Source organism: Vicugna pacos, chromosome 6 (assembly GCF_048564905.1).
Source record: "Vicugna pacos chromosome 6, VicPac4, whole genome shotgun sequence".
Taxonomy (NCBI): domain Eukaryota; kingdom Metazoa; phylum Chordata; class Mammalia; order Artiodactyla; family Camelidae; genus Vicugna; species Vicugna pacos.
In genome coordinates, this window is record NC_132992.1 from 12,744,197 (window position 1) to 12,766,426 (window position 22,230).

At 41.0% G+C, this 22,230-nt stretch overlaps 1 protein-coding gene across 2 annotated transcripts in view; it reads right to left on the bottom strand.

Moving 5' to 3' along the window:
* Window positions 1-22,230, bottom strand: part of UNC13C (unc-13 homolog C) — a 471,320-nt gene that overhangs the window by 26,564 nt on the left and 422,526 nt on the right. For both annotated transcript variants that reach the window (XM_031672763.2, XM_072962394.1), the window contains one exon: window positions 13,366-13,513. In XM_031672763.2, coding sequence (XP_031528623.1) covers window positions 13,366-13,513 — 148 coding nt within the window. The remainder of the gene's footprint in view (window positions 1-13,365; window positions 13,514-22,230) is intronic.

The window sequence follows — 22,230 nt, forward strand, 5'->3', positions numbered from 1 at the left end:
CACACCCAGAGAAAGTGTGTCTAGACATGGGGAAGAATTGTTCCCTCTACAATGGATCAAAAACTGATGGGGCACCTAGAGGAGATTCTTAAAAACACTGTAGACAACTCTGTTTTGTGGTGTCAACATGTGATTACTGTAGGAATGACTGCTCTCTTGAGCTTCTTCCGGGGTTCTGGATGCATCCTGGATCCACAGTGATTTAGTCATTGAGAATCTTATTTTTCACGACTTGAACAGTTTCACCAGTATTAAACAAGAGGTTCTTAACCTGTTATACTATTGTAGATAAAAGTGGTAACAATGATTGCAAGGAGATACTGAAGAAATAGAAATTACCTTGGAGGTTTTTAAAAGATACAACGTCAAAGCAAAAGTAGGGGAAGGACTCCAGTGCAGAGGAGCTTGCTCAGGATTCATCGTGTGTGTGTGTGTGTGTGTGTGTGTGTGTGTGTGTGTGTGTTGGGGGAGGTAATTAGGTTGGTTGGTTTGTTTATTTTAATGGAGGCACTGGGGATTGAACCCAGGACCTTCTGCATGCTAATCATGCGTTCTACCACTGAGCTGTACCCTCCTCCCTAGGATTTATCTTTTCTTGACGAGAACCTCTGAGGTTGGCGTAAGTGCTCATGTGTAGCTGTAAATAGCTAGTGATAGGCTAGTGACGAGGAGCAGTGAGTGACTCTAGGCCAAAACTGGTTTCACTCACATGTACACAGCATTACTCTCAATGTCTGAAAAATCAGCTTTCTGATAAAAGCTTTGGTTAGTGGGCTGCTCAATGAAAAATGCCCTGTTAGTAGTTTGAAGCATTTGGATTTGCACTCACTTCCACTACTTAATACCCATGTGACTCTTCTCGGCCACCCAGTCTCACCCCGAAGCCCTGTCTTCTCACCTGACAATGGGTTTTTAGCCTCGTGTTCCTTACAGGGTCACTGAGAGGATCCAGCGGGATACACAGGTCTGCTCTGCCTGACGCACATGTGGACCACGTTTGTCTAGGACTCACTAGCCTTGCCGTCTGAGTAACTGTCACAATGACCCGCTCATTTCCAAGCTGGCTTATTCCAAAAGAAAAGAAAAAGCAACTTTCTTCATTTCCGTTTCCAGTCCATCTGCCTATTCTTCCGTTCTTTTCAGTTTCTTCATGGTGACTTTCCTGCCTCTTCAGTGCCATCTTCTTTCCTTTCTTTAATGATGTAGGATATGTTGCCTATGGTTTTGCTCTGCTTAGTTTAGTTCTACCTTGGGGGTTATTATTGCTAAGCGGGATACTCTATCACGTTACCTTGCCTTTTCAGTTAAAGAGAATTCAAGGTGTTTATAAGCCAGGCAAGTGAAATGACTTCAAGTGGAAAATGAAACAAGGCAGAACTGCATACTACAAGACAGCGATGCAATTCAGAGCTCGAAGGAGCTAACATGTTCTAAATCTATCATAAAAATTTACACCATAAACATATATATATATATATACACACATACATACATATATATATATATATATATAAAATTAGCCAAGTTTCCCCACAGAAACTGGCTTTTAAATCATGTAATATTGTTCATGAACAAAAAGTAAACAAAATAACTCAAAATCATCCCTTTTGTTTGGAATAACAGGCAGGAATTGTTACTAGGTTTTTCTGTTATATATAGAAAGGCAGCGTCATTTTAAGTGGGAGCTAAAATATGAGGAGAACTTGAGGGAAATATGCAAGCCTGAGTGTCGACTTTGGCAAACAGGAAAGTTTTTGTTTCCTTTCAATAAGGGCCTTTCTGTATTTTAGCTTTTGGTTTTGGTTTGTTTGTTTTTGGTGCCATCTACATGAGGATCTTCCTTTGAGGCTATAAAACATGCTTTCGTTTGAGGGGGAGAAACATTTGTATTGAGTCCATACTTTGTTCTTCTGCTTCCTGAGTGTTCCTCTTAACTAGAGTTTTCAGCCTGGAAACACTAAAAAAACTACCTCCAATTATAGTTTGCAGCCAAAATCCTAAATTGGCTATAGGTGGCCTCATGCTAGGGTGTCCCTCTGTGTAAGGCTTACAGAGTGGTTCTCAAAGTGTGGTTCCTGGACCAGCAGCATCAGCAGCTCCTGGAAACCTCTCATAAATGCAAATTCTTAGCGGGGAGGGTGTCTCTCAGTGGTAGAGCGCATGCTTAGCATGCATGAGGTCCTGGGTTCAATCCCCAGTACCTCCACTAAAAAATAAATAATAAATAAACAAACAAACCTAATTACCTCCCCTCCTAACAAAACCAAAAAAATGTAAAAAGTAAAAAAGTGTAGATTTAAAATTAAAAAAGAAAAATTAATTTAAAAATAAATAAATGCAAATTCTTGGTCTCTACCCCAGACTGGGTGAATCAGAAATTCTCAGAGTGAGGTCCAGCAGTCTGTGTTTTAACAAGCCCTGCAGGTGACTCTCATGTGCACTAACGTGTGAGGACGACACGTTTACTCTCACAGAAACCCAAAATGAGGTGACTCACTTCTTAAGTACACATAAATGGCCAACACCCTTAGGTCCTTCAGGTGGTGCTGGAGGCCACTACCCAACTTCCCAGTGAGTCAGGCTAACAGCAGCGATGATCATCATTTGCAATTTTCTTAGTTGACCCTAGTCACGAGCTTGATGATTTATCTAGAGGACTCACAGTGAGCTGCAAACATGTCCCTTCTAAAGTGCTCAGACTTAAGAGATCTTTTAAAGCACTAGTAGCTAAAGTGCTCAAATGGCACCACCCTGCCCTGCCCTTCACCTTCCCTTTCTGGGCCACACCTTTCCTCTGAACGCTGGCTTGCTCTGTGATTTTGCTGATCCTCCTTTGCTGGGTACCCTCCCTCAGAGCTTGCACCCACTCCCCAGGATTGAGTCATCACCCCCTGAACGTACAGCAGAACTGACTGCTCCCTTCACGGCATCTCCCATATGCCCAGTGGGCAGTCACTTCTGTGTCGCATGGTTAACACTGACAGAAGTAGATAAAACTGAATTGATCATTTGTCTCAAAACAGCTCCCCAGCAACCCTTCCGTATTTTAGTCAGTGGTAGGTTTCACGTATCTGCAAGTTCCCTGGGTTTACTACTCTTCCTCCTTTGTTTGCTTGGCTTTGTAACGACCTGTGATTCCTCCTGCACGGTACTCATATTCATCCCTTCTTACCTGTTCCTGCTATTACTGTGTTTAGACTGTGAATCTTTAAACTGCAAGCCTATTTTCCAAAAGGTTTTTTTCCTGTCTCCCTCCCTCCCTCCCTCCCTCCTTCCTTCTCTACCTTCCCTCCTTCCCTCCTGTGCAAACACAGATAGCGCCGCATAAGTGCTTTAGAGTAACTTGTTTGACCTCCCCTCTCTTTGGGGCCTCTCCCTGAGGACAGATCAGTCTCTACCCTCCTGGGTCTGACATCCAAAGCTCTCCAAGTTCTGACCACAACCTATTACTTCTGTCTCCCCTCATTCACTCCTCCCTGCAGACTCTACTCTGGTGGCTCTTCAACTCACGTTCCTAGAGGGCTGGTTAAAACACAGACTTTTGGGCCCTACTCCTGGAGTTTCTGACTCTGCAGGTGTGGGAGTGAGGCCCAAGATTTTGCAATCCTAACGAGTTCTCAGGTATTAATGTCTCAGATGCTTGTGTCCCCCTAAAATCCGTATTGAAGCTTTAATTTTCAATGTGTCTGTGTTTGGAGACAGTGCCTCTAAGAAAGTAATTAAGGTTAAATGAGGTCCTATGAGTGGGGCCCTGACCCAGGAGGGTTCATGTCCTTATATGAAGACACACTGGAGAGGACATAGTGAGGTGGTAGCTACCTCCGAGCCAGAAAGGGGGCTCTCACCAGAAACTGAATCATCTAGTACATTCAGCCTCCAGAACTGTAAGAAAATGTATTTGTTTGTTCAGCCACCCAGCCTGCGGCATTTGCTTACCACGGTCTGAGCTGACTGGCACACCAGGGTACCCTGACGCTGCTACTCTGGGGCTGCACTCGGAGAAGAACTTCTCCCTCTAGGCCTGGCCTCCCTGCCTTGCAGGCAGGCCTCCCTCTTCTCCTCCCCTTACTTGAACCTCACACTGTTCTCAGAGCCCACCTGGAGCCACACTTCTCTGAATCCTCCCAACTCTCCTGCCCACAGTCGTTTCTCCCTCCTTGAAAGCCCATAGAACTCGGTCTTTTTAGATTCGTCTGGTTGTTAGCATAAACTGCCTTCTGTGATTCTTTCCCCTCATTCATTCTGTTGTTTTTAGCTTCACTGTAAGCTCCTTGGAGCAGAATTTTCACATGTCTCTCACCCAGCGTAGTGCTTTGTGCCAGCAAGGGCTCAGTAAAGAGACAATTATTTGATGACCATGGCATGTACGGAGAAGTTCACAGAAGCTGCAGGTGTGACTTCTTCAGGTGTCAGTGCTGAAGGCATCTCAGTGCCTCTGAGAGCCCGATGGTGACGTGGAGGTACAGTCATAGGGCAGCACACGGTTACTGGCTCTCTTGCTCAGACTGCTTCATCCTAAGAGAGCTCCTCTTTTTCATGTTTGTAGAAGAGGCACTTTTCAGAATGAACAGTTGCTGAGAGATCACTGTGCACTAAGCTCTCTACGCGTATTATCACTGTGATCCCAACAGAGTTTGGAATTATTATGCTGCCCATTTTACAGATGGGAAAATTGAGGCTTCGAGAAGTGAAGTGACTTGTTCCAAGGTCATACAGCTGGGCAGAAGTAGAGCAGATGCTCGGGACATGACTGCATGGTTCCCCATTCCTCTGTTTAAGCCAATATATCAATTTCTTGTCCCTTCTTCTCCATAAATAAGCAGAGACCTTAATGCCAGAGGTTTATGCAAGCTTGACTTTCAACCTTTAAAGCTGGAGATTTACTATTTCCATGCCACTTAACACAGTTCATATTTCTTTTTCTAAGATAAATCAAACACTTAATAGCAAAGCTTAACTTCTTGTGCCCAGGGATAACTGAAGGAGAAAACATCCCATATCTTTTCTTGGAGGTTACTTATCAACGGCACATGGAGGTTGCAAAGCAATAGTCTGCAATTTTCAATTAATGCCCTGACCCTACTGGTTGCTAAAACCTGTTCTCAGTGAATAAAAACAGACGTTATGGCTTAGTGGATCCATAGAGACTGTACTGTATTTTGCTTTCTTGACTCAGTGATTTGAAGAATGTTTTTTCTGACATCTCGGTTTGTCAGCATTTCCCTAAAATTCCCAACAACTGATTCTAACCTCTGTTTTACTTTCCGGTCAGTCCTAAAACCAAAATAACAGCAATGACAAAAACACTGAAGAGTATTACAATTACCCATGATAAGAAAGTATTTGATAATTTTAAGAATACCTGTTTTATCACTGACTTAGCATTTGCTTAATTTTAATCAATGCATGACAAAATGACTCTGGTCAATTTCTTCATAAAATAAGATTTACAAATGATTAAATTACATACACATATATAACGTATATATGTTTGTAAATACAATTGTGTGTGTGTGTGTGTGTAGTTCATACTCCACATAGTTCTCCCAGCCAGAGAGCAGTTTTCAGATCCTTTGAATCCTAAGGAGAAAGTCTAATTGGGCTTTTATTCTTGCCCACAGATTTAAATCCAAGGCCCTGAAAGACTTTAAAATCTACCACTTTGATTATACCTTGGTATTCAATTCAACTAATTTACTTTGCACATCAAAGTGTGCTCTTCCTATTTCTTCTTTTTAAAATTATGATTCAAAAAGTGATACCTGGACATTTTTTCTTATAATTGGAAAGTGAAAAACTTTCTAAGCAGGCAGAAAAAAAAACCCCACCATCATTTCACTGCACAGAAGTAAATGTTGCCTTATTATGGAACCCTATATAAGAAACTGTTTATCCTAAAATTTTATTAATTTAACAAGATTTATTTCCCCGGCTCATGCTGACTGTACTGCTGAACTGCATCTTGAACCTGCTCGTACAGCTCCACTGCTGTTTTCACAGCCTTGCCTCCAACCTGTTTCCCTGCTTTTGTCCTGTCTCCTCTCAGTGTCCCCCCCACCCCGCCAGTGTACCCTTGCTCAGATCACTTCAGTGACATCTGCTGCTCTTGAGTGAAATGATCCTCTCAAAAGAGCACCCAGAGGCAGTGTGGAATGTCAGACCCATAATCCAGAGACCTCTGTCTAACTCTGCAGGGTTGTTCTCTGACTTAAGTGAGGAAAAGGTATTTGAAGAGCCTATAAACCATAGCAAACTACAAATGTGAGTGGTTATTCGTTAGATCTTCAAATATAATTCCAAATGTCAAGTGTTTTTTTTTTTTGCTGTTTTGTTTTAGAAACAAAATAATTTTGATTTTTGTTTAATTTTTTGCTTTAATTTTAGAAAAATATATACATTACTCGCTAGCAGAATTATTTAAATCCAACTTAGACTTTAAGATGTAACCAACAGCACTTTAAGTGAGGAAGCAGTGTTTTAATAACACTGTATTCTTCAGAGTCTTGGAATGAGATCTGGTTCTCACCCAGCTGAGAAATGAGAAGATGGCCCCTTCCCCTCCCCCATAGTTGTATGGGTAGTGTTCTGGAAAAAATAAGTCTTCAACTATGTATGCTAAAAAATGAATGGAGCAACAATGAAAGTACACCTTTCCTGACCTAGAAATACATATACTCGGATGAATGCACAAAGAATGATAACTTCCCCATTACATGACATACAGCAAACACCTGCTTATTCTGGGCTGTGAAGAATCTTAAATTTTGTGAATGATTTCACCAGTGACTCCCAGTTGTCTCAGTCTGCTTTCCGATTTTCAGAGAAGAGGAAACACTGGGCAAGATGAACTGCATTATGAGAAAGTGGGATCTGGGATTTTGATGACTTGTCCAGAGTGTAATGGAAATGTGCTTCTGAGCGAACAGCTAATAGACTCTTTTATTCATTTTGGACAGCTCAGTCTTCAAAATGTAATGTTTTTTCTCATTCCAAAGATAATTATTCTGATACTTGACTTGCCTATTTTAAAATGTTAATCTTTGATGACCCAAGTGAAAGAGCTGGCATGGAAGAAAAACCTAGCAAAGCCAGGAAGATGTGCCTTTGTATCAGTTAGGGTATCACTAGCAAACAGATGAAAATTCAAATTAGGGTAATTGCAGATGGTTTAAGAAAAGAAATTTTGTGAAGGTTTAAGTGAGGGCTTAGGGAAAAGGCAGGGATAGTGGGGCTGTTAACACTCATACTCCCTAAAGCCTGAGGGCAGAAGGAGCTACTGAGATCCAGAAGGAGAGCTCTCTAGGGAAGGCAACTTTGAGAGGCCTGGAGTCAAAGGACACAGTCAGCCTGAATGAATGGCTCATGCCCGGAGGGAGCCTAGGGGATGAATCCCTGACCTCACCGTACTCCCAAGGAGTTTTGGAGAGGCTTCCAGATGGCTGAACCCAACTGGGAGATAGGGAGTAAGATTGAGTCTACAGCTGTAATTCACACAGCCCAGTCTCACAGGGAGAGAGAAGGGACAAATGGAAGATACTCAGCACAGCCTTTCTTTGTAGTTTACTTAGCATCTAGCACAAAGGATGGCGCATGGTAAGTGCTCCTTAAAATGAGTCAGATGAAAGGATACCTGACCTAAACAGAATCCACAAGCATATTTCTTTTCTCCCTGGTTGCATTTAAGTTTCATGTAACAGAAAACAGTTTCATGAATAGAACATCATGATTGCAAGAGTTTAATTCTTAATTTTCTGCATTTTATTTTCTAGCATTTATATTTATTCTAAATTTTACTAAGTACCTACTTTGTGTCTAGCATTGTGCCAGGCACTTAGATTTGAAGGATGAGTAAGCAAGGTCCTGTGTTCCTGAGTTTTACATTGGGAGAGGAGAGAAATGTAAATTGGCAATCATGATAAGGCTCTGTGCAAAGGGAGGTGTTAGAAAATGGTACTTGTGCTGGTCGGGGACAAGGGTGGAGAGGAGCTTCATGGAGAGGGAAGACCAAAGCAGTGCCACACAGACACACAGAGTAGACTCTAGAGGAATGAAACCAAGCTCTATTACAAAGGGTTTTCTGAAAGCAGGATGCATTTTCTTAACATTCAACTTGGATTCCTGCAGTGTAATGACTTTCAATTAATATTCAAAAGGGGCCCTGGCCACTGCGCATGCACAGTAACTGGGGCTAGAATTAAAGGAATCTGGGAAGCAAAGGAAGAAGTTAGAAGTTTGAAGTTATAGTTTGTTGCTGACATGGTGGGGGGGAAGCACAACTGAAAGATTATGTCCTAAACAGAAGGGAGCTTTCGTCATACTGAACTGAGAAGTAAGGAGGAGGAAGTAATAACCCCAGTTATTCAAAACTAGGGAGAGGAAAGTCTGAGCTGGAGGAGGTAATAGTAATACATTCTGCTTTCTTTGCTGATAAAGTGTGAAGTAGTAGAAAGGGCATTGTCTGTGCCTCTTATCTACATGACTTCAGCAAGTTTCTTAGTCTATTTGCAACTCGTTTCTTAACCCGACAAGTGTGGGTGGGGTTACTCGCAAGGTCAGTAGGAAGAACAGCCCAGTGGTGGACAACTTGCTTTTGGTGCCCAGCATTGCTCAGCATTCCTGTAACCTTATCTAACACTTGCCACTTCTTACCTGGGATACGATTCAGTGGACTCAGAACCATATCACATCACCACTCTTACTGAAGTTATTTGTGTACAGCTTTTTGATTCTACTGAAGAGCCTCAATCAGGTTCAGATGTCATCAGACCAACCACAATGTTTAAAGAGTGAAACCCCATAAAGTCTCCTCAGTTTTTCCACTGTTTCCCTAAGGAATGCTCAGCCTCTCGTCTTGGAAGGCAGTGCTAGCTGCTTGAATCCCACTGTCCCGGGGATAAGACAGAGGCACTGATCTGTCGGAGGGGACTCTGGATCTCTGGTTGTGTCGGAAGGCTTATTATCCAAAATGAGAAACCCCTTCTGATTGTGCTTTCAGATCAGTATTACACTGAAGCTGGTTACATGGATTTGAATATTACTTCCCCAGGTAAGCTGAAGACACTTATTAGCGTCTTCTCCCACACGTGGCATCAAGGTGAAGTTTCAGCTCTGGACCCTGACTGAAAGCTAACTTCTTTATTTTGATGCCATTTCCTCTGCCGACTCTATATTATTCATGTTCAGTTCTCCTCCATTTCTGATGAGAAGAGACCCTTTGTACAGTGAACCTCTTGAGAAAATGGTGTCTTTTCTACTTACGGACATACCTTCTACAGTTTGAGGGATGTAATTAGAGACAGTTAATGCTTTATATGTAATGAATGTATTGAAGCATAGTCATAGATTCCAAAGTATGAATCAGTAGCTATCTGATTTCCATTTCAGATTTAAATATATTATACTCCGCTTTAGCAGGAAACAGGCTATCCTAATGACCAAATTGATCGGATTTAAATTTTAAGAAATTTCAAATAAGGAGGCACTCAAAGATGTTACTCATAAAAAGTTAAATAGAGGACAGATTATAGAATAAAAACATTTCAACTCATGTATTTTAACTTACGTAGTCAATTTTTTTATGAGCCAGTTGTAACTCAGACATAAAAATCCCTTTGTCTGTAAAGCTTTGGAGATTTCGGTTCCTCAAGCCTGACACAGGTTAACGCAGCAATTCATCATTTGGTGTCTCATTCCAAATTGTGTTATCCATTGAAAAAAATTCTACTTAATATATTAAAGTGTATGCATTTTTCACTGTCTGCTACTGCATGAAATATTCAAAGGGCCCCTGGTATAATGAAATAGCTTTTCAAGAAGCTGTTTTTTATGATGATAAATATTATAATCAAGAGGTGAGAAATGAATTTTGTACCAGTTTCTAAAACTGTAAGTAACACATCCTTGAGAAACAACAAGAAAAAAGTAAAAATTTTCAAGCTCACTATCCCATTTAAATCATAGGGTCAATTTGAAGAGGAAGACTGTGGTAATTATGACAAAAAGTAAAATAATTTCTACTGTTATACAAAATAGTTAACAGTGCAAGGGAATCTAAGACACTTTTTATCCATATCTACTGATCAAAAATAGATGGTGATGTGGTGAGGTTTGTTTTAAAGGCAAAATAAATATTTTTTCCTAATAAGAATATACTGTCGATATGCTTGACACGTGGGATTTTAAAATTAAGAATGCAAGTATACACTTTCCTGGACAGTTTCGGCATCCAGAACACCTTTCTCTTTCTACCTCCTCCTAACTCAGTTTTCCCCTGGCCCTTCTGTCTTCTGAAGCCAAGTTTTTCCTCTTCTAACATGACTTATGTTACATCACTTTTCACTTTGCTTCAGTCTAGTGCTGCAGCAAGGTGTCCCAACATCACCATTATTACCATTTGGAGCCTTAAGATAATTCCCTGTTGGAGGAAGCTGCCCTGCGCTCTGGACAATGTTTAGCAGCCTCCCTGGTCTCCACTTATAAATACCAGTTAACACGACCACCACCGCCAGATGAGACAACCAAAGCTCTTCAGATAATGACAGATGTCCCAGGGTGACAAAATCACCTCTGCTTGGTAACCACCATATTAGGGCAAGTGGGGTACATGACATTATGTTCAGCTTTGAATATATGCCTCATTGTGTGGCTTCATTCGGAGGTGATGCTCCTAAATGTTTGTGAAGTGAATGCAGCAAAAATGGTGTTTGGTTACTGCAGTACATTGCTAGGCTGATAAACATTTCTCATAAATTGAACTCTCGATGTTTCACTTGAGAACATAAGATGACTTCTGTATCCATTTTGCATTTGTTTATTTTCCAATATTTGAAATAGAAAGAGGAGAGGAGACAATCTGTTTTCCCAAACTGATATTTCATTTGAACTCTGTGGCTCATAAATTTCTAATGAGACTCTATCCCTTGTAGTTTTTCTTCTTCTTTACTACTAGAGAGAGAGGACATCTAAACCTATTCCAAAGAGAGAACAAAGAAATGGAGATGGTATCCTTTAATCTGTTTTATTTTCGGTTGTCTCATAAAGAACTCTAATATCCAGAGAACTTTCATCTCATCTCTCCTTCCCCTCACTACTTTATAAAGGATATGGTGTTGTTGCTAACTTGACTGTTCAGTCTATGGTGATGAGTACCGAGATGGGATTGTGACAGAAGTAGAAGAAAGGGTATTGAAACTCAGAAATGCTGCATCTGTGACATAGCAAAGACTTTGGCTGGCCTCCATCTTTGATTGAACAATGGTTAAGCTATATTAGGCGGCGGTATTTCTCTTTTCCCCCTCCCCCAATTTGGAAGTAGAAACAACTACTTGAGCCGGCAGAGAGGAGAACTGTAGAGATGGCAGGTGACAGTGGAGAAGTCCCTGTATTCACCAAAGACATGGAAAGAACAGATGAACTCAAGTGGACCCCACTGGAAGGTGGGCTTCAGCCTTCTTGCTGGGACCCCGTTCCAGAGGGCTGGACACTAGGAGCGATTATTCACGGAGCTAGAAGCCATAGTTTGTGCTGCAGGAGCCATCAACTGTCAGGGCAGATTCCACTCATCAGGGAGCTGAACAGATAGAGGGGTCCCTAGCACGGGGATCCTCAGAAAGCAGTATTTGGATACAGCTGAAAGAGACACTGAAGACATCTCCCACCTCCCCTCCAGTTTCTGCCCTGAAAACTCTGAAGCAGAGAGGGATCTAGGAGATGATGGGGAAGGGGAGCAAAGGGCACATTAAGCTTCTTTTACATCTTGGGTCCTTCAGGCCTGATCCTGCTGGAGTGGGGGCAGTTGAGGGATGACAGGGCAGGTAGGAGGAGATGGAAACAGTTTCCACAGAGCATGGTTGTAGGTAACGGAGAAAATGCAAAGCCGTTTCATGTCTATAGCCTACCAGTTTCAGTTATGCAAAAATAACTAAAAAAGCCAGAAAGGGGGAGTGGCAAAAAAAAAAAAAAAAGACCAAGGCTAAAATAAGTTACGTTGTCAGGGATTATTGGGATAATGAAGCCTCTTATTTCCACCCCCTATACGTTTTTAATGTTGCCTTACAATTCACACATTACAAAACAAATACATGTGCCAAATTCCATACACCTAAACTGACATACATACGTAGTTGTTTGGTGTGATGTCTATGCTAAAACATGAGTTGTATGTGTATACACACAACGTATACCTGTAACAGCAAAGTGGAGTGTTTGTACACTCACATTCTCTGGGACTAAAGCTCCGACACTGTGCTAATAAGATGCATTAGAATTGCATTCGTATTTGTACAGTTTAGAAAATGTTACAGGATCATGGGTTCAAGGAGTCATGGATCTCCTGACAATGCTTTATGACTCAGCTCTTTTCTCCCTTCTGGAACCATCCCAAGATGTAACCTGGGTTTGCATATCACATCCAAAGGAGTATTCGGAGCATTTCAATGGACACTAGGAGACAGCACAAAGGACTAAAGACAGATCAGGCACCTACCTAGTACCTACCGTGGCGTTATCTTCAATGTGGTTAGAAAATGAAAATAGCCCTGAAGAAGCACAGACAAGTCTGCAACATTTTTGTCACAGGAAAAAGTCTGCCTTCTTTGAGGGCTCACTCATGAATAAAGACAGTGTCCTCTTACTTATTTTTACTATTTCTGGGGTGCAATTTATTATGTTCTAGAGTTTGAACCTGCATTTGGCTCTTTTTTGACTCAGACTGACATTTTCAATAATCTCAGAAATGCCAGATCTGAAATGCATGTAATTACCAAGATATAATAAATCACAAAGCAACCTGAAAGAAAGGAGGTTTAACAGTAATATCCTAGAAGCTTATGAGGTGGGAACTTTGCCACATGAAACAGATCTGAGTTTCCAATAAAACACTTGGCTCTGGGCCCATTTCAAAGTAGAAGTTAGAATTTTTCTCATATAAAATTAGGATAGAATGAGATTTCCCTCCTGAAAATCAAGAGCAGGAGACTTTACATTTGAAATCAGGATTTGGGAAATTATTACCATATTTTAGAAGTTACCAAGACTAGCAAACATTAATCTTTTGAGCTAAATTGAGAATATCATAGTTACGGATATTCAAAACTAGGTTTTACTAAATTTTATGACGTTAGAATGAACAGCAAAGGTCAACCATTCCATACAGTTTTAGTATTAAACATATCCCAGTGTTACTGAAATTATAAATGATTCACAAGTGCTAAAAATTTGATAATTTTCTGTTAACCATAATCCTCCATTCTTATTAATGCTTTAATTTATACTAGTAAAATTACTATTATTTTTTTATAATAATTCTTATGTTGAAGTTTAGGTGTGCTCTGTTGACTCTATTCTCACATGCAATGTATTACTTACTCTGTGAGGTTTGAGTGTCTATGAATTTCTTTATCAGGGCATCAGTAGTCTGGGTATAAAGGCTGAGAGCGTATCTTAGAGACTGAAGATCTGGGCTTTTCTCCAAGTAATTCTTTTTCAGGCCATTTCCTCCTGCATGAAAGTATTGCTAAACAGAAAAAAAAAAAAAGTAAGCAGTGGCACTTAGAAGTATTGGTGGAGGAATTTTATTGCCGCAGTAGTGAAACTCAGATAGAATAATACATTATGAGCAACATAAGGTAGATACAAGAAATATTACCACATGCCCATTGCCAAGTCATCACCAGTGCAGGTCCCTCAGTATTTCTGAAATGTCGCTTTACAGACCCCAGATCTTTGAGGCTTAAGACTTTTCCTCTCCTTCAAAACTTAACTTAAGCAAATGAAATCATGAAGATGCAGCAGTCAGAATGCTTTTGTTCCGGGTCCCTTGGTGGATGAAAAACAGTATGATAGTTCCTTTCTTCAGGAAATGTGCTATGATATTTAAAGTGGACAAATATGCTATGGATGTACTGAGAGGGGAAGGTTTCCCTTGGACTTGACTGTTTCTCGTAGGTGAGTGGTGGGGTGTGCTCTGGAGGGTTGTTTATGTAACGAACCAGGGAAGCATCAGATGCAGTAACACATCCTAACTGTAAAGAGTGGTGGGATAAAGTGGCCCAGAACTAGGTGGAATCTCTGGAGGGAAAGGTGTTCTCCGTCTCAGTGTTTCCCAGACAAGCTCCAGTCTCATCAAACCTGAGCATTAGTGCTGGGAGGTGGAGGTTAAAACAGTAAAATACAGGGAGAAAAAGCAGCAGAAGCTCCAGTGACGTTTTGTGGTCTCTTGGGACTACTGGGAGTGGTCAGGAAACACTGTGACAAACTTTGAAATGGGTAAAAAAGATCCCTGGGTGTCCTGTCTAGTGTACCCATCTGGGTTACCTTTGCTTTTCATTGTCTCTGAGCTATTTAAAACTCTGCAAATTGCAGAAAATGTATAATAATGTAAATGACTCTTGTCCATAGAAATACAAAGTGATAACTCCTGGTGGGCTGCAGCTGACTGCTGTTCTGCTGACAGATCTGTTTTGCCTTTATTTGTAAATTTGTTCCAGCTTTGTACATTGCTTGTCTGTATGTGTGGTTCTTGGAATTCTCCTTTGAGCCAGCTGTCTGTAGGATCTTACTGGTTCCCTCATTACTTGATGAGTTAAACATTTTTTAGAAGGTCTATAACTGCATGAACGTCTCAGTTATACTCTCTGAAACAAGTGATCTTTAACCATGTACACAGAGCAGCATTCTTAAGGATGACCATAATTTTTACTATCTAATGTGTGAGAAGGAGACCATTAGCCCGTGACTCACCCTAACAGCATCAGTGGTGGGGTCAGCCTTCCTCTATGTTCTCTCTCCCTCTGTTCCTTAACAAATACTTACCAGATCTGTGTTGTGAACCAGACCTTATACCCAGGATGAAGCAAAAGCCCAGAGATTGTTCTTAAAGAGATTACAATCAAGTAGGAAATGTAACTAATCTGTCAGTGAGTGACTCCAACATGTTGGAGGTGTAAGAAAAATGATTTAAAACAGACAGATAATGGAGGTAGCAAACCGTCTATTGGGGAAGAAGTCAGTAAAGGCTTCCACAGGTCACCAAAGAGGTGACATCTTTGGCGTTCATCAGTTAGCACTGTCGTTTTTCACTTCAGCGGCCACTAGATAATTCACTACAGTGGACCAAAGAAAGAGGAAAATCTCACTAGGTAACCGTGAGAAACTCTGCAGGGGAGTCCCAGCACTGCTTAGGAAGAACTGAGGAACAGGTGTCCCTCACTTCTTCAAAGTTTACTATATGCTACTTCACTTTTACAAAAGCCCTACGTTAGTACCTGTTTTTGCTAAGTGTAAAAACCTGAAGGAGACTGGCGCTTTTGTGAATAAAGGTGAAAAGCAAAAATAGCACGTTCAGCCTTGATTTTGCAGTGAGGCTTTATAAAGGCAGCCTGCGCCCCGGCAGAGAGAGGCGCCCCGCCAAGCTCCTCCCCCGTGAACTACGCTCGCGTCCCAGCATCACGCTGCCGTGGTTTGGGACTGTGTCTGTGAGCATCTGTGGTTTCGCTCAGTTTATGTTGTGTATCCTTTAGCAAGACAAGCCCTAAAGTAACTGCTGCTTTTCCTTACACTGTTTCAGCTAATGGCAGGTTTCATAGGGACGCTCTCCATTCCAATAGCGGGGGATACCTGCAGCTGTAGTTCTCATGTTTCTTCAGTACAGTTTAAAATACACTGTTTTGCTCTTGTCACTCTAGTCTCATCACCAGACTCATGCTGCATGGAAGCTACACATTGCCTCTCGGCAGCAGAGGGCCTAGAGAAGTTTAGAGATGACAAGGTACTCTTAGTAACGATTCACAATGCGCATTAATATATTAAGGGCTCGGAGACCCACTGTGATAAAGAAATCTGTTTAACCTTTCATTCACATACCTGGTTACTAAAATGATTTGGCTGTAAGGCTCCTCTGAGACAGGGTACCTGTTAACTTTCATGGGGACACACATGTTCCATGGACTATGATGTAGGAAACTCCAGGATGGGAGAATGCAACTAGACTTCATGTAAGTGAGATACTTTAGGGGGCCCAGAAGACCTCATGAAAGAACAGAACTAGAGTTGGGCTATGAAGGCATAAACTGTGTACAGTATTTGTTCTCGAAACCCTCTGATAATTTCACTGGAATAGATGTTTTTACTAAGAAGGCGTTATTCTGTAGGCTTCTGATACGTGGAGGACCCACCATGAGGTGAAAACATAAATAAGCCATGAGTTTGTTCCTGCGTAGAGCCCCCAATTCAAGGGTCTCCCTATGGAATTTCAGGTTACGATGCTGACCTGACTTCTCTTTCTGAGCCCTGGAGCATTGCAAGTCATTCTGCTCAGGCTGTCGCAGGATAGTGAGCGAACAGTAGAATATCTGGAAGGGCGGAAATGAGGCCTTTGTCTCTCTTTTTAAACTGAAGTATAGCTGATTTACAATGTTGTGTTAGTTTCTGGTGTACAGCACAGTGATTCAGTTATAGATATTCTCTTTCGTTATAGGTTATTACAAGATATTGGATATGGTTCCCTGTGCTATCCAGTTGGTCCTTGTTGTTTATATCTTTTGTACATCGTAGTTTGTACTTGATAATCCCAAACTCCTAATTTATCCCTACCCTCCCACCCCTTTGTCTTTTGAGTGAATTGTATGGTAGGAAATTTTGCAAGACAAGCCCAGGACAGAAGGTAGCAATATTAGGGGAAAAAACAAGTTGCAAAATGCAAAGAATAAAAACCTCCATTCAGCGAACACAGATAAATAACACATGCCATGGACTCCTCGCTGAAAGAGCAAAGGAAATGATTTCTATGGTTATGCACATGCCAGCTTGATGAAAATGCTACTTTGTGGAGGCCTTTCACACAGTGTTTAGAACCTGGGCGACTGCTCTAAAGAGCGCAGGTCTGTTTATCTCACTGGCACAGTTATGGCATACACCATGCACCTTGGCGTTAAGAGATCTTACATTCAGTTTTGGCTCTTTGCAAGAGTCCCTGGAGGAAGAGGAGAGGAGAATTTGTATTTTGCTGAGGCTTGGGTTTGAAGGATATAAATGTGGGGCTGATGTGTGGGAGAGAATGTCTTTGCTAAACAAAACCCACTGGCCACAGCTCAGTGCAGCTTAGCTGGTCTCCATTCATTATAGTAAGCATTTTGTGGGGGAGCTTATGTGCTAGAGGGTAATTGATGAATTCTGAAGTGTTAAAGCCCTCTGGCTGTTTCCAGATGTATGCATGTAAAAAGGGGTGTTTTTTTTTTGCCATTGGTTCTAAACAGAAAAACTGGACTCAGTTTCTTACTGTTCTTCTGTAATCTGTAGCATAATCCAAACACCTCTAGTTTGATCTGTTTCGATGTTTTACTTAGACTAGTATGAATTAGCAGAAAATAACTGGCAGAATAACAAGGACAGGTCATTTCCTCCACATTCAGAAAGGAATTTTCAATGAGGGAACCGTGGAGAAGTTGGTGGTTTAGTGCTGTGAAGGATAAGAAAGTCAGCTGGGTGAGTCTGTCTACCCAGGCCCTGCTCGGGCCTGATACTTCTCCATGGAAAAGGCCTGTATTCATGATAACATGTTTACTGCGAAGTACATAATGGGGGTGACTTGGCTTAACGTTGGTAAGATTTTAAAAGCCATTCAGCTTTATTTGTTCTCAAGTTTAATATGATTTATTAAGTGAGGGGCAGTTATCAAATGAAATCTGATCATATATTAATAGGCACAGACAGGTCAAGACAAAGGGGGTGACAGAGTAGCAACATTCTCTGCTGATTAGAATATATCTGGATTCCCAAATTATTTCTAGGCTTCATCATTTGTAAGAAATGTGGAAAAGATGGAAGGCATCCAGAGGTAGATGACAGAATTCTGTAAGGTCTAGAAGGCATGTTATTCAATAAACAGCTGCAGATAACTTGGGGCAGCATGATACTTTTCTGGAATGTCTGAAAGGCTATCACACAGAAAAGGAAATAGAATTGTTTTCTAGTAGTTTCAATGGATGGAAGAATCAGTGAGTAAGTAAAAGTACCAGGGAAGCAGATGTTGACTTGATATAAATGCAATCTTTCTAATAGTAAGTGCGTCATAAACATGGAAGCTGGCACTTAGGAGTTAGTGAGGTCCCATTACTGGCCATTACTAAGTGGTGGCCAGTTGTCCATGGGCCAGCAGCACTGTAGGCTGCATCGTCTATGTGTGCAGGGAAAGGGGACATGTTGGGATCTGTTTCTTCAATTTTTAGATTTTAGAATCCCCTTTACCACTGTGACCTGCTCTTTACTTGAAAATGTGCTGGACATATAATTCTTCATCTTTCCTCTAAGCACTGTGGTTTTTGCATAGATTATTTAACTTTACAGAGTTAGTGGTTCTTTCATTTGTAGAAATGGAGCAGAGTTCTCTACTTGCCTGACTGGTGCTGTAAAGATGAAATTAATTACTCTGCCTGGAAGAGCTCTGTGCACTGAAGAGTTCTTTCTACTTGTAACCAGGTATACATTATGGTGGGAATAACTCTAACTCCCCAAACTCCATGCCGGCTTTGTTTCCTGAGCACTAGCCCATCTCCAGCGGTTGACTGGATACGTATTTCCATGTTCCTGCCACTATATCTAACTCCAACGTGGCAGTAAGAAAATGGCCTTCCTGCCCGATTTACCGTTTTTCTCAGTGGAACCATGCTTTCCAGCCACTTGGCTGAAACACTGATTCGCCCCAGGATCCTCCGTCACTCTTGCCCCAAGTTGAGCTGTCAAGTTTCAGTGACTCCCTTTCTTTCATCACCCAGATCCATCTTTCCCTCCCCACTCCTAAGACCACTCCCTTGGGTAGCCCTCATCATCTGATGTGTGAAGTAACTGTAACTGATCTGTGTCTACAGCCTTGAACTATTCAATCCATTTTGCACATTCCTGTAAGAATGCCATGGCACTTTTAGTATGCTATATATTTTCAAAATCATCAACTTTGAACCCAAACATTTCCTGTAACCTCAATTTTACACCACTTTACTACACAAATTTCCAGTTAAATCCAGTCTGGTCCATAGAGTGGAGGAGTCACTGACTCCCAGCCTTCAGGGTTTTGTGCCTTTCCATGGTCAAATCCTTTCTCCTTGATTACGTTCAAGTAATGAATCTTATTCCAAAGAAAATGATTGTCATTCCTGTCCAGCCTGTGAATTCCCATCTGTTTTTCAAGGCCACTCTTTTGGCGTTCCCAGATTTCTTGAGTTCAGAGGAGCTGTTCACTCCTCTAAGTCCTTACCACTGTAACCTGTGCCCAGCCCTCACCCTCCACCGCCAGGTAGCATTTGTATCACCCTATTCTGTATCTGACTCTGTTTTCTTAGAAGTTAACACAGATTATTAATTTTTAATGTGCTTTCCCCATCTTTTAATCTAGATTAGAAACTCCTTGAGAAAAGGAACAGTACTGCTTCCCAGGCTCAGAAAGCACCGAAAACCTTAAGGAATTTGTGCCTGTGTGGTGTGAAGACACTGTGCACAGGAAACCTCAGGGACAGAGGGCAAAGCCTTAACAAGGTGGACTGTTGCTGAGGGCAACGAGTCAGACTGAATCCTTAGCTTCACTGAGGGAGAATGAGTGATTTCTTAGGGAAGGAGGAACAGAAAAAAGTAGCTGTCATAGAATATGTGGGATCTGGAGTTTAACAGCAGAAAGAGGCTCCTTCAGAATAAACCAGTCCTCAGGCAGCATGAATGTTATGCTTCTGAAGAGCTTTCTATAGGATGGGAACTGTTTTAATTGTTTTATATGTGATGACTCATTTAATTTTTTGAAAATAATCCCTGAAGTCCTAGGATTATTCCATAGGAGAGGACAGGAATCTGTATACTCCAGTCTCTCTTAATCACCTACTATTCTGATACTCTAACTGCCAGTGGTATTCCCCATGTAGTTTCAATATTTTATTTACATTTATTTTTATATCCATCTTCTGACGTTTGTAAAAGCTTCCAACCCTCTGCAGTAATTCACCGCTTCACTAATATAAGGGTAAGTGGTGAGAGGCATGACTGTTACCTCTGAATGAGGGTTGGAAAGAGCTATGTATGGGGTATTTTCTTTAATCTTGAAAAAAATAGACTTTTTTCTTTCTTTCTTGTATTCTTCATGAAGTGCAAAAAACAAAGCATTTCAGACCTTACTGTGATTTGTAAGAAAAAAACAGGACCACTAAATAAAAAATCAGGATAAATAGTCTGTGTGCTTAGCAAGCCATTCTTTTTCTATTCTCAATAAAAACTCTCTAATTGTCTCATGTTTGTCATATATCTGAAGATGTTTTACAATCTATTTTTACTGACTAATGGAAACATGCTAATGTTTCTTTACAAGTTCACAGGAAGAGTTGACTTTTTTGGTTACCGATACTATTTTCGTAGCGATTTCCCATCATCACTCTTTTTCCTTCCAAAACCTGTATCATATTTTTGGAAAATTCATGCAGACAATTCATTTTGCCAACTTAGATATAATCATAACCTGCCTTTAACAACTGAGGGTTATTTTTTGAAAATTATGTGACAGTTATTTTAGAAATCATTTTCTAAGTCAAATGGAGTCTTCTTTTAGGCATCAGATCAGAACATGCTACTCCCTCCCTTTTGCCAATAAACTAAAGTTCAGATTCCTGGGGTTTAAGCCTCAGCATTTTGGCTCCAATTCCATGTTCCTCTTTTATTCCCTTTAATTCTCACCAGTTATGATATCCCTCTACACTAGACTGGTTGGTGTTTTCGGGCTGACCTATACGTTTTCACATTTCTTTTCTCTAAAGTCTGTGATGATTTTCCCTCTGGCTTTTCCCAATTCATTCTTTAAATCCCCGAACATCCTTCTGCAGGAAGTTTTCCCCAAGACGTTCCCGGAGAATTTCTCCCCCTGTCTGCACTCCCCAGCACACTTTGTCTCCAGCTCTTTTATTTCACAAATTGTAGATGTTTCTGTTCATAAGCCAAGGGCAGGACCTCTTCTCTCCAGCCACCTCCTTACTGCTCGTTGGATTTTCTGCATCCAGTAAGCTCTCAAATAATGCTTTTTGAAATGGAATACTCCAAACTAGGTATGTTACTTTGTTCTTCCCATGAGCAGCTGACTTCTACATACTGTGAAAACTATAGAAAGAAAACATGCTAAGAAGCACTTTGTTAACAAAGTTGCCCCTTGAATAACAGACACCAGGAAGGGGTAGGACCTCAGTCAGGGTAAGAGCCTCAGAGGCATAACGTCACACGTCCTGTTATTTGTCTGGAATCCTGAGCATCAGAAATGGTGTTATCTAGGAGTTTTCAAAGCTGTACTTGAATAGATACTCTTAGTCCAAATTCTCCCCTTTATTCCAAGAAGTGCAGATTTCTAGAGGGCCCTGATCTCCATGAGTTTCTTATTTTTCAAGAAACCTCTGTTTCCCTGCATGATAACAAAAATTTGCCACGTACACTTTAGAGTGCCACATATAGGTCACGGAACACGCATTCTGGGGCATTTGTTAGGCTGGGGAAAATAACACCGGCAGCATTTTTTCCCCCTGAGTTTTTCAAACTTAATAAGAAAATAACTTGAAGTTTGGTCAGTCAAGATTTAGAAAGTTCCTGAGGTCTTAGGATTCATGCTCCAGTCAAGAGTACGTGCTGTTAGATAAGGTCTTCTGTTTCTCTTTGAAAGAAACCCCCATTCCAGGGAATCTGATAGCAGTCTGGAGTCTTCCTGAGATACGGGTCTGAGACTCGAAAGTTCAACTAGGACACCTTTAAAGTTTTTTTTTTCCCCCTTGAGGGGGTAATTAGGTTTTTTAATTTACTTTTTTTAAATTTTATTTTAGATGGAGGTCCTGTGTTTCTCCATCAGCCTCCATAGCAGCTTGCACATACTGATTTTCACTGGCTTTCTGCTTCATGTGAAAGCTGTTGCCTTTCGACTTTTATTTTCAAATACTGTTGATTTGACTGTGCGTTGGCAGGTAATGTCCAAGCCCACCCTGCTAACTGCAGCAGATCACTGTAACTGTGATTACTTGTGCCGTGTTCTGTCCTTTTGACTTCTGATTGAAACTGCATGTGACTGGTATGACAAAATAATCCAACCCAATTAAAAATTTTAGTATTTAAGAAAGTTAATATTTTCCCCAGGACTTGTGTAGAGGTTGAAGGAGTTCATACTATTTTCAATAATTAGAAAATAATCTAAATAATTGAAATATGGTATTGCAATTTAGAAAGAAC